Source organism: Rissa tridactyla, chromosome 11 (genome assembly GCF_028500815.1).
Source record: "Rissa tridactyla isolate bRisTri1 chromosome 11, bRisTri1.patW.cur.20221130, whole genome shotgun sequence".
NCBI classification, from domain to species: domain Eukaryota; kingdom Metazoa; phylum Chordata; class Aves; order Charadriiformes; family Laridae; genus Rissa; species Rissa tridactyla.
Genome location: NC_071476.1, coordinates 19,484,489 through 19,496,708, shown reverse-complemented (window position 1 = coordinate 19,496,708; position 12,220 = coordinate 19,484,489). Strand labels below are relative to the sequence as shown.

At 44.6% G+C, this 12,220-nt stretch overlaps 1 protein-coding gene across 2 annotated transcripts in view; it reads right to left on the bottom strand.

Annotated features, from left to right (window-relative positions):
- CTNNA1 (catenin alpha 1) overlaps positions 1 to 12,220 on the bottom strand; it is a 121,895-nt gene that overhangs the window by 26,409 nt on the left and 83,266 nt on the right. For both annotated transcript variants that reach the window (XM_054217677.1, XM_054217676.1), the window contains exon 10: positions 8,461 to 8,553. In XM_054217677.1, the coding sequence (XP_054073652.1) occupies positions 8,461 to 8,553 (93 nt within the window). The remainder of the gene's footprint in view (positions 1 to 8,460; positions 8,554 to 12,220) is intronic.

Sequence of the window (12,220 nt, the reverse complement as noted above, 5' to 3'; positions counted from 1 at the left end):
ACGTGCAAAGTGGTTCCAACATTCCCTTTCAGCGGGGGTGATGAGACGCTTTGCTCTGCCAAGTACGTCGAGCTTGGCATTTACGTGGGCGAGTTACCCTGGCCATGCCCCACACGTCTCCTTGGGGCAACAGCCCAGGGACTACCGACAAACCCCTGCAAATTCTCTCTTGGAGTCAATACGCTCTTACATGGCGCCTGTATCCAGCACGGAGGGATTTACCTTCCAACAGATGCTGAGACAGACATGGGAAAAGGACAGGGATGCTGGATCTGAAATAGTCTGTGTATGTAGCAGGAATATGATTCCTTTATAATCTAAAAATGAACACTTGGGGAGTGGGGGGGGAAGGGACTGATCAAAGTACACTATGGCTTCTCCAAAAACCATGAAGCATCGGGCAATTAATTTAAAATATGAGTAACTCTTACAGGAAGGAGATATATATATAGAGAGAGTTAAAAAAATAGGAAGCACATGGCCAGACTACCTGAAATGTAGCGGCTTCCATGTAAAACATTTGGCAAATTCAGAGAAATATTCTGTCTTTCAGAGTTTTTTCAAAACGCTGCCAGAGCACTGTGATCACAATGACTCACTGGAGTCGTACAAAGAAAAGACTCAAACAGGGACATTTTTGAGACTATCCAGAAGGAAATGAAGCATGGCAAGAAAACACACTATTTTTATCGGTGCTTTGTTTCATGTAGTAATTGCAATGTTCAAGTCAGACAGCGCTACGCTCCATAACGTGGTTCCAGCGGGTTCCTTGGAGTCGCTCTGCTCTGCCTCCCAGCTTCCCGCAGCACCAGCCAGGGCTTGGCAACACCCGCGAGATCGGGGAGGCTGGGGAGGCAAAAGACTCTCCACTGATGTCTCAATCTCTACCTCAAATCCTCACGTCTTCCTTGGGAAGAACCTGCTTCTTTCTTTTCCTTTCCTTTTCCTTTCCTTTCCTTTTCCTTTCCTTTCCTTTTCCTTTCCTTTTCCTTTCCTTTCCCTTTCCCTTTCCTTTCCTTTCCTTTCCTTTCCTTTCCTTTCCTTTCCTTTCCTTCCCTTTCCTTTCCCTTTCCTTTCCCTTTCCCTTCCCTTTCCCTTCCCTTTCCCTTTCCCTTCCCTTTCCCTTTCCCTTCCCTTTCCCTTCCCTTTCCCTTCCCTTTCCTTCCCTTCCCTTTCCTTCCCTTTCCTCTCCTCTCCTCTCCTCTCCTCTCCTCTCCTCTCCTCTCCTCTCCTCTCCTCTCCTCTCCTCTCCTCTCCTCTCCTCTCCTCTCCTCTCCTCTCCTCTCCTCTCCTCTCCTCTTTTTCTTTTCTCTTTTTTTCTTTTTTAATTTTCCCTGTCAAAACTAAAGACATCAGCCTGAATTTACATCTTTATGTATGCCCCTTTGCAGGGCAGGATTCTCCCAGGTTCCCCGAAGCGCTTCTGGGTAAAGCACCCTGGGTTACAAGACCGCAGAAGCTCTCTTAAAAAGCACAGCTATTCCAGGACCGAGAACATCTTAACCTTAGATATACTCGTGGGTAAATTAAAGCCACTGGGTCACCCAGAATTAATTTTTTTAGGCTTAATTTAGGATGGCTTCAAGCCTCGCCTTACAGCCTCCCATCCAAAAGACTGACAGGCACCAGAAGAAAGGTCTTATACACGGTGGTGTTCCAACAAAGAACAGTTTTGAACGCTTGGCTGGCAGGGCCAAAGAAAGAAACAGCACCTGGGAGAAGAAAACTGTCACCTATTTATTGGGCATTGCAATCCCTACCTGCCTCAGTCTTTCTGGTAGGGACTTTCTGCTCTTTACAGGAGACTCTTCTTTCTGCAGCCGCTTTAACTTTGCTCCTTACTCTCCTATCGGTTTTAGGATGCTACTGTGCCACAACAAAGAAGAGTTTTTACAACAAGGAGAAGCTTTTCGAGTTTCAAAAGCTTTAAAACAAACACCCAGCCCTCTCCCCTCTCCTCAATACACACCTTTTCTTTACAAGCAAAATATCTGTTGTTCCTAAATAACTCACTTGGTTTTAAATAAAGATCTTGGTTTACCGTCTTTCTTGTAGCATTTGGGCGATGAGTTGGAAAGTAGCTCCATGGCCTTCAAATCCAGGATATTTGGCATTTGCAAAAATAAAAAAAGCTAATAACACCCACCCATCAGCTATCATATCTCAGGGGCAGAGAAAAAAGGGACACGCACAAACCAAGCCCCAGCTGGGATGCAAAAATCAGTTTTACTCCGGAGTGGGCAAAAGGGAGCTCACGGAGCAGACAGCAGGAGCAAGTTTGCTTTGGGAAGAAGACGCGAGAGCGACCGAGGGCAGAAGCAGTGATCCCAGCTTTGCCCTTTGGAGCAAAGGCTGAATGGAAGAAGTCTCTTATCGAACCTGCCAAAACTGGTGATCGCACGATGCAGTGCCTCTCCTCCGCTCTATCTTCTTGCTGCCTCAGAGCACTGCCGTGCCACGGAGGGCGAGTCGTAAGGTAGAAGCAAAAGCGCGATTCTCAGCTCACAGCTTTCCAAACGGCCAACAAACGAATTCACGACCTTACCACCAAAGCCGCCGCACCAGCTGAGCCCAACCAGGACTCCCCTTGCTCAGGTGGATTTTAACACCTGTATTTTTCTGTATTAACGAAAGCATAGCTTGCTTACTGGCAGTTTGTAAGAAGCTGCTCATAATTTAATTTTACACACGCCAGATGTCAGTTACCTCCAGCGTTCACCCTACTCATGTCTCTCTCCCTGCTCCTACTTGTACTTTGCTCCGAGTGGAAAAAAGGGTTCATAAGCAGGACATTTAAGTCGCTTCCAGTTACATCCAACCCCAGGTTTGCGTCCGCCTGTCTACATGCGCCAACCCCCCCCCACACTTCAATACAGCAAAAAGCACTCGGCAGCCTCGGATGAGCCGAAATGCCTGGAAGCGAAACAGAGAGAAGATTGTTTTGCACCTTCTCTGGCTGTAATGGCAGTGACCAGCAAGTGTAGGGAGGCTGATGCACCAAAAGGAGGAGGAGAAGTTTGCTTTGATTTCCGATACTTTGTTCCAATGTATGAAAGGCACTTTGAGCACTTTCCCTTCCTGCAAGTTAGGCACAGAGCGACCGCGGGCACCTCGGCAGAGGTATTTACTCCCGTTGTTGCAGCACTAGGATGACCCACAGATCCACACACTTCTACTGGAATAACATGACCTTTGCCAGTTTTGCACATACTGCTGTCACAGTATTTACTATTTGCATATTGTGTATAGATAATTAACGCTATCGACTTCTTCGTATATGGAAAAAACATTTTCATTTGTAGCTGACGACTGGTATTATAGTACCAGTCAATGTAAAAGCTGCAAGGATTCTGGTGCCCTTTGTTTTGGTGTCCATTTGTGAACGGTTCGTAAAATGCTTCATTTTGCGTTTCCCTGACTCAAGTTGCTGAAGCTTTGGGGGTTTCGGGGACTCTGTGGCTTTTCTGGAAGCTGCTCTGCTACTGCACTCCACAGATCATTCTGCGCCTGCGATGAAAACATAGGGTCCTTGCTGACATACCTCCCTCTACAGAATCGAATCCCTTTCTCTTATGTTTGCTTCTTTTGAATGCATCAGTAACTGCTTGAGTTTCTAATATTGTTCCTTTGATGGCCAACTCCTGTCTTGTGCTGGCCCTTCTTCACGGCACGCCTACACGATACAAAACTGCAACCCAAGGGTTAAGCTTATTTTTATGTAAGCATTTCTACTCAATGCCAATAAAATATTTCAAGCACCTGTAATTAAACAGTCTGGAGAGAGATCTGCTAGTTAGTACATCCAAAAAATCTGTCAAGTCTTTCAAAGTGAAGAAAAAAAGGGGACAATTGTTCGATATTAAGTCTTTACTGTAGGAAAAAATGAAGTTATCTCCTTCTCCAACCGCCACCAGGGAACTGGCAGAAACTGGGGACGTGAGGAGAGAAAGTCTGCCTCTCACGTTTGGGTTTGGGTGATTCGAGGGGGCGGACTGGAGGGTGGTTTTTGTTTCTCTGAGACGCTGCAACTTTTAAGCAGAAGTTTTTGTGCTATTTGGAACCCCTACATGGGATTCCTTATGCTGTGGTATTTTGTCTCTCTGTGTCAGTAGGTGTGAGCAGCATATGTAACCATCTGCCTCATCAGAAATCTATAAGCAGCAAATGGCTTTTGAAGCGTTTCGAAATTGGAATGTAAGGACGTGGAACAGCAATTATTAAAACACGAAGTTAATATGAGAAGGGCCAATTTATTTTTATTAAAAGTGTAATTTAATCCCAGAATTATCTGCAGCCTGTTTAACGGGCAACACTCACTTGACTGTGCAGGGGCCGATGAGCTGTGCCGAACACACTGCCTGTGCTAAGGTAGGTGTGGAGGGAGCATGGAAGGAACAGGCAGAGACACTGCCTGGTGCCCTCCCAGGCCTTCCAAGGAGGATGAGCTATTGCGGCAGCAGAGGAGGAAGGCAACCGGCACCTCCTTACGCATGGGAGACCAGGTCCTGCGTGTGCACACCAGGGAGATGCAGGTCCGCTTCCCAGAAGATGATCGGTCTCAAGAGCAATCGACATGCTCCGGCTTTCGCTGGCAGAAGCAAACACCCAACCTGATGGAAATTCTAATCCATAATTATTTTCTAAAACTCCCAGCCTGACTGCAATTTCCTTAGAAGTCTATAGAGGAACTTCATGGAGGAGTCAAAGAATGAGAAAGTCAACATAGAGCTGGTAAAAGCAGCTGCAAGTGACAGCAGACTGTCACATCAAAGGGCTGGAGCAACACTCTCTCCTTTCAAGAGCTGTACCGGGGCACTGTCACTGGTGCTTTCCAAACACCTACAGCTTGTACGATCAGAAACACTCCTATGGTTAAGCTCTCTTCTCAGACATCTTTAATGCAAAACGCTGTTACAAAACAGCTTTTGCAGGCTCCCAAAGCAAGTACTTCTTGGAAACAGAACTCAGAAGCCAGAGTTACGAGCAAGGATCCAGGTTTTCAAGTCGAGATAAACAAAATCTTTCACTAATTTACCATTGGCAAGCTCTGTGTTTAGCAAGGCAGCAAAGAAAACTTCCCCCAGCGCTCTGCTAGGCACATGGAAGCACAGGCAACCATTCCAAGCATTTCACAGCAGTATACTTTTCCATTCCCGTTACGAAAGACATCTTAAGCATTTTTCTTTTTTTTAAAAACATGTAACTGTAGTGATGGAGGGCTTCTGTCCCTTCACCTTAACCCACTACAGACAGGCCCGTTTCCCCCGCCACCTAGCAAGGCATGAAGCTGCAGGACTGCAGATGCTGGACAAAGTTGTTTCACTTCGATATACAGAGTTTCAGCAACGCACGTCCTCGAAAACAGAATTCAGGCCGGCTTGTAAGTCAAGGTGTCGTGCAAAAAACCACCAGTGACCCCCTACCGCTGCCTTATTTCTTCCCTGCAAACCCAGCCTGGCCCAAGTCACCCAGCTGGCTCCTTCGGAGCATGCACAGCTCTTCCAAACAGTTCCTCCTGTTCAAAAGGGAGCTCTAAATATCACATTAAGTCTTCAACTTTGCATTAATTTCTGCGTTAATTGGCCGGGGACTCACAACCAGGAAGGATGATGTTACTCTCGAGGAAGAGCTGATTTGCAGTAACACAGCCACACTAAACAAATTTAACTGCTTGCTTTCGTAGAGACTTTACAAATGAAAAATTTTCCGCAAAGAATTAAATTTCAAACCCGAGAACGTCCGAACCCGCAGGTGACATTGTCAATGAATGAGTTCTTGTCCGTACCAAGAAAACTTCCAAGTTTTCCCTAAGCAGTTTGAAGTGTTGCATGTTCCTTACTCCTGCTGCCGGCTCAAAAAGGCTAGTTCTGGCAACAGATCGAGTAACTGCTCTATTTGAGATACAGCTTTTATAATTAACTCTGCAGATTGATTTCTGCAGAAATCATTCTTTAACCAGGAGTTCCCTACTCCCAGAATGGCCACTACTCAGCTAAGCTATTTAAGAGGTTACCTGGGGACTTACTCAAGTGCATTAAATTTCAGTTTCATCCTTTCAACCACAGCAATACCTCGAATTAAATTTCATACATCATATTTCTGTGTGATATTGATATATTCACTTGAGTTTCAGAGACTATTGTAATTACTGATTGACTTGACTCATTCCGAATCCAGCATCTTCCTGGAAAAATACCATCTAAGCAAAAAAAAAAAAAGAAAAAGGCAGATAACATTGGATTAAATCTGTGTTTTATGCCTATCTCACACTTTTGTTCAGCACAGCCACCTAAAAGGATTCAAGGATTCCCACCAGGAATTGCGAAGTAAACAGGTAATCGTCTAAAAAAGGAAACGAAAGCCCACTATGCTGCTCTTTTTATCGAGAAGCATTTAGAGATTATACAGAGTAATCAAAGTCTGGGAGCGTTCAGTAAGGCAGTTAAGGAGGATGGCAGCGTGCCGCATCACTGAGACTGGCATGAGACAAACTTCTGTGTTGTCAGGAGAAAGCGGAGATGCCGCTTGTAAAACAGCGTAGACAGGTGCCCCGATTATCTCTCGGGATTCACGACACGTTTAAATACTCTTCGAGCATTAAAGAATCAACCAGACAACATGTAACGCAATATAAAAGCACTCTTTCAAGTGCGATGAACACCTGAAGTGTCATTGACTAATCTCTCGGTGACGACCCCAAAATTAAGGCAAGAGCGCACAGGAGAGCATCAGAACTTGGAAGTTCCAATACGTGCCCTTTGCCAAGCCAAAATCCATCAGTTTGAGCCCTCGCCCATTTATAGCTAATCAAAGCTTCCAATGCCTCTTAAACGTATTATCCACAATCCCTCAAGTTAAAGGTTAACAACTGCACTTCAGCAGACGTGACTACAGTTTGGTGACGACTGACTATCGCTTAATTTTTTGTGTTGACTATCATGGTGTTTATTTTATAAAGGAGGAGATTTATTTAAATAGGCAGCTGTTGGAAAAACAAAGATAGAAGAGTTTGAAATACACACAGTTGCAGCAATGGGAAGGGGAAAGAAAAACACCCCCACAGACTTGGACAACTACCAGAAACATTTAGATTCAAAGAAAACCTAACTTTCTTAAGACGATTATTTTCAAAAAACATCACCATTTGTTTGGAACAACATGCATTAGACACCCATATTCTTGGAGATAACAAAAATAAAATAAAATACGTCCAGCCTAGTCGGCTGCTTTAGGAAAGAGCAAGCCCTTATACCAGAGAAGATGTATTTTTAAAAGCTTTTTCTTCCACGTCCTTGGTTCCAACTGTAAAACTTGGCCTTTGGTTTTAAGGAGCCATAGACACGTCTTGCCCCAGAGGTGGGAGGCAGAGAGCTGGGCGGCCAACGCAGCCGAGGCACCGGCCCCCGCGCCTGAGCTGGGAGCGAGGACCACAGAAATCGCCCCAGGATGACAAAAGGCCTCACGAAAAGTATTTAATGTTTTATGTTGTGGTGTCTACCTTCACCTATTTAATAGCACTGTCACTTAAAAGTAATGCAAAAAGTAAAATAGTCCTGCTCTTCACACTATCTTTACCTAGTCCCTCAAAATTCCCCCCTCTCTCTTCCTTTCAACTGGTTTTAAAGGGACTATTCGATATGGGAAAATCTGAACAAATTCCAAATAATCCTGAGACGATACGCCTTATTTTCATAAAATACCGTTTGAATGACTTTTTGAGTAAATACTTCCCATTAGCTCCTCGTCACCAACAACAGCTTATTTGTACAGTTTAGATCTGAATTTCCTGTTGCTTTAAAAAAAATGCAAATTACAAGAATTGAGAGTGCGCTGTAGTCTTCGGGGGTTCATCCAAGTATCTGCTTGTTGACATTTAAAACGTCAGGGCTGTCAAAATGGAAGAAGGCAGTCTAGTGCTTATATAAACTTAATTTCCTTTTTTCCATTAAAAAGTTATTAATTAAAAGGTAGTCTCAGCCAGGTTCAAACTCTTCAGGCGTAGCCAGCTTCCTCTGATCCCATTCTATCGAGAAGATTTTTTGGGGCATATTTATATTCTACTCAGGCAAAAAATAATATATCTGTAATTCATCTTACAGCGTGCACAGGAGCAGCGGTAGCGTCTTCACAAGACATCTTCCTGCAACGCGAACGTGCCCAGTAAAAGCACTGAAGCTTCGCCGGTTTACTGTCTCGCAGGTTATTAGAATACCCTGGCCAAATGAAATTTGAGCTATTATGGAAAAAAGACTCAATTGTATCGCTAATTCCTTTGTGATGTATTTTAAAGTTTCTAAGTCTTGATGCTTACGCTGCATTTCGTTCTCTACAGATATGAAGGAAAAAGCCAAGTTCTGCAGCAAGTCCGTAGACGGACACTAAGAGGCCAGAACATGCGCTAAGCAGGAGCAGTTGCCCAACTCATTAGGGTATGTCTTATGTTCTTACGCTCTTCATTACCTGGGGACACAGGGCTTCAAGCTGGCTGGCTGACATGCGAACCAATTTCACGCCTTCTTCGTTGTTGGAGATGGAACAGGCCAAGTTGGCAACCTGTGTCAGAGGCGGGAGAAAACACAACACAACTGTTAGAATTGGGTTTCATTTTCTTCTGTAGGAAACATTTTACCTGCCCCCAACAGTGACCAGTAACCCATCATGAAATACAAAGCATCCGCACTCGTTCACTTCTAACCAATTTTGAAACCTCTAATGACGTCTGTTCCTTCTCTAGCCATAAAATCGTAACTCATCAGATCCTAAAACCACAGTCATTCAAACAAGACATTGTAAGATCCCAGTTCGGTTAAGTTCTCTCCAGTAACACGTGCAGCACTTGAAGTTACAGCTAAAAGCCCATTCCCACTTGAGTGAGACAGCAGCAATCACACAATTAAAAAACCAATCCAGCTCCCACGCATCTGAGGATTAAGTCTTCTCATGTCCAGAAGCGTAGGGATGCTCCGTTTTTCTTGAAACGTTTCTACATCCTACTGTGTGTCAACACAAAAGAACTGGGAGCCTCATCAAGCCCTTCACCTACACAAGCGGTGCAGTGGTGTTGCGAAGCTCGAGGTGTTTTGCTGGCGTTGCACAGAGCGCACCTCTGCGACAAGGTACAGGTATTCGAATGCATGGCCTTAAACTACTCCGTGTACTTCTATCTAGTGAAAGCTCTTCATCCAGCCCTCCGTTTGTGCCACGATTTATTGAATAAAAACATCTGCCGGTACAGGTGATCTTGAAGATCCAGACACAATTCTCCAAAAGTCAAATAGCGTCTCATGATGCTAAAACTTTACTCCAAAACCAGGACCTGCTGCACAGCAGCATCCTTAACTAGGTCACCTTGGAACAGAGGACCTTTGGTAAACACCTGCCTTTCAAGAGCACGCAGGAAGGGGACAGCACAGAAATTTTGGGTAATTGAAGATATTCCTCATATCGGAGCTACTCTCAGGGGAAGGAAGTCTGAAGTGAGTTACATTTCTTAGTTGACAGGTGAATGACAAGCATGTTATTCTGAGCCATTTGAACACAGACAGCTGTAAAAATAGCACGAAGTGAACTGAGACGAACACCGAGTACTGTCCTTTTGGAGACAGAGCAACCTGCAAAACCCCTCAGTAAACGCGCTCTAAAAGCACCATCAGGAGCCAGCAGCTGCTCAGTAACACCACTGAACCAGATCGCTCCATGCACTTTTCTCTATAAGCTGGGGAAATTCCATTCTGCCTTTAATTAATCTATCCCGTGCATTTGTATACGAGTCACTTTGAAGTAGTATCTGCAGCTCCATCGTGTGCTTTTCCCCCTCCCCAAGCCCTTCCCTTACGACAGATGTTCCCACGCAGAATACATTACTGTCCCACAGACCGTCAACCACATGCCAATGCACCAAATGGTGTTTTTCATCAACCCCATTATTAACTTTGGGACCAAAAAGCAAGTTCCCATTGCGAAGCGCCCAGCCTCTTCCTCCCTCCAGCTCCAAATCAAGTTACAGAGGACAAAAACCCAGGTGCCGTCAAGACGAGAGGTCTGTTTCCAACACTGAACAACCAAGTAGACAGATGCAACGGCATATATTTGGGTGAAAACAAACTGAAGTTGAGAGAACGACTATGCAGCATCAACAAGACAGGAAAAACTCTGCCAGCTTTCTGGAATATTAGTGTCTTGCTCCTCGACTTTCTTTTTCACTAGGCTTCGTAGACAAGACCTACAAGTTAAGAGGTGGAGCTGCGGTAAGCCTTCATCTCATTGCAAGGTGGTGCAGCTCGCACCCGGGTTTTCAAGGCTCTTTTCTCCCTCCTTTCTCTTACCACGTTCGCTGCAGCCTCCAGCACAGCTCCTCTCTGCTCGGCACTACCACCCAACAGCTGTACTCTCGATAACGCCCCGTCAAAAAAGGATTTTAGTTTGAAGACAGGGTTGGGTTTTTTTCCTGTAGATTTGCCATGTCTTAAATCCCTCGTTCACAGCAAGCTGTAGTATATTATGCTTTTGTTTAGAGGCCCAAGAAAAAAAAATAAAATCAAAAGACAATAAGATGCCATGATTTAAAAGTCAAATAAAGATTTTGCTGTTGTTTTAAGCACAGGTCATATTTTTGAGAAACACCAGTTTGCCAATCTTTTTTATGGTCCATATTTTCACGTCGTTCCTGCCTCCGCAGCAGCAGTTCCAATCTCTAGCAGCGAGAAGAACACAAAGCTCTATTGAGTAGGGGCTGAATAAAAGCGACATTGAAGCACTACAAAATCAGCCTCTCCGATATCTGGAGATGTTGTGCTCTCTCTCAAGCCAAGTGTGATGAATCAAGCGCACAGAAACCCCGCTCTGTCTGAATACAGAGAGGCAAAGAAGTTTATAATTGAGTGTCCCCGCCATGGTACGATGAAATTTTGCTTTTTTGCACAGTCATTTTTGAACAGTCATTTTTCTTCTGAATACCTCACTGATGGCAATTCTTCTTTAGAAATTGCCCGACCGGGACTGCCAACCTTTATGAAAGAAGCGTGTGTGCTCCCCTGACTGAGGGGCTTTGGCAGTTTATGACAATCCAACTGTTGGCTGCCACATCCCATCCTACCGCGGCGTCTCCAAATCTCAACACTTCATTTCAGCGTCCTCGTCCAAAAGAAAGCTATGCGCTGTGGCGGATTAGTTTCTCTGCCAGATTAGCACACAAACTTCACAAATTTGGTGCACATCAGAGCAGAGCGGGGACGCGGCAGCAGCGGAGATGACTTCTGGAGCGCTGCAGGACATGGCCCTAAATTCAGAGCAATCCAGGATTTACGGCACCCACGGGAAGCACTGCCAAACTATTGGAAAACACTCACAAGCCTCTTAAAATCTGAAATTTAAGAAGAGCTATTTCAACTAGATTAATCGAGGTGTAAACGACACTACAATGAGGTATTTTAAATTGTCATTAATTATCAGGTGGTCTGTAGCACGAATTCTAAAGTTGCATGTATGTGGATGGTGGCATGATTAAGAAATTTAATTTTAAAAGTATCTGAAAGCACCCATCATCAATAACCCCTGTGTGATATTTGATAAATAACTTCAAACTCCCCATCTTTAGTGAGGACAGGGCACCGCTGGCCAGTTATTTGACAGGCACACACGATACATAGGATTTTGCAGCCGAGATCAAGATCAGCTCCTGCCAAATTTGTGTTAAAGCACGCAGGGCACTTGGAAATCTTACACAATTCTAAAACTTTCAAATAAAATGAAGTACTTCAGGCAAACAAGAATTGCCCTTAAATGTAAATGAAATAGTTTCTCTGTGTCTCCAACAAGGTGGCTGACTGACAGAGTAAGTGGTCAGACTTGATTTAGAAAGAACACTTGTGCTTGAGAGCAAAATAGCAATTGAATTCCCGCTGCATTTGTTCATTCTCACCATTCAATATCATCAAGCCCCTTTACATAAGCACCACTGGCACAGGCATCAAAGGAGACAAAAAAGTTGCAAATAATGTAATCAGCCATAACGAGCAATCTCTTGAAAAAAGTTAAAACTACATAGGGAAGGCAGGCAGACAGAGAAGTGGGACTGACGTGGATCAGAGACCTCTCGCGGCACTGACAGACCAACTGAAAAGCATTTTTTGATGCACCATCAAGGTTGTCTCAGCTCACAGAGCGTACAGCCGTCTCCCAGAGCCGGCTTCCTCATCCCAAAAGGCAGGATGGACCCAAA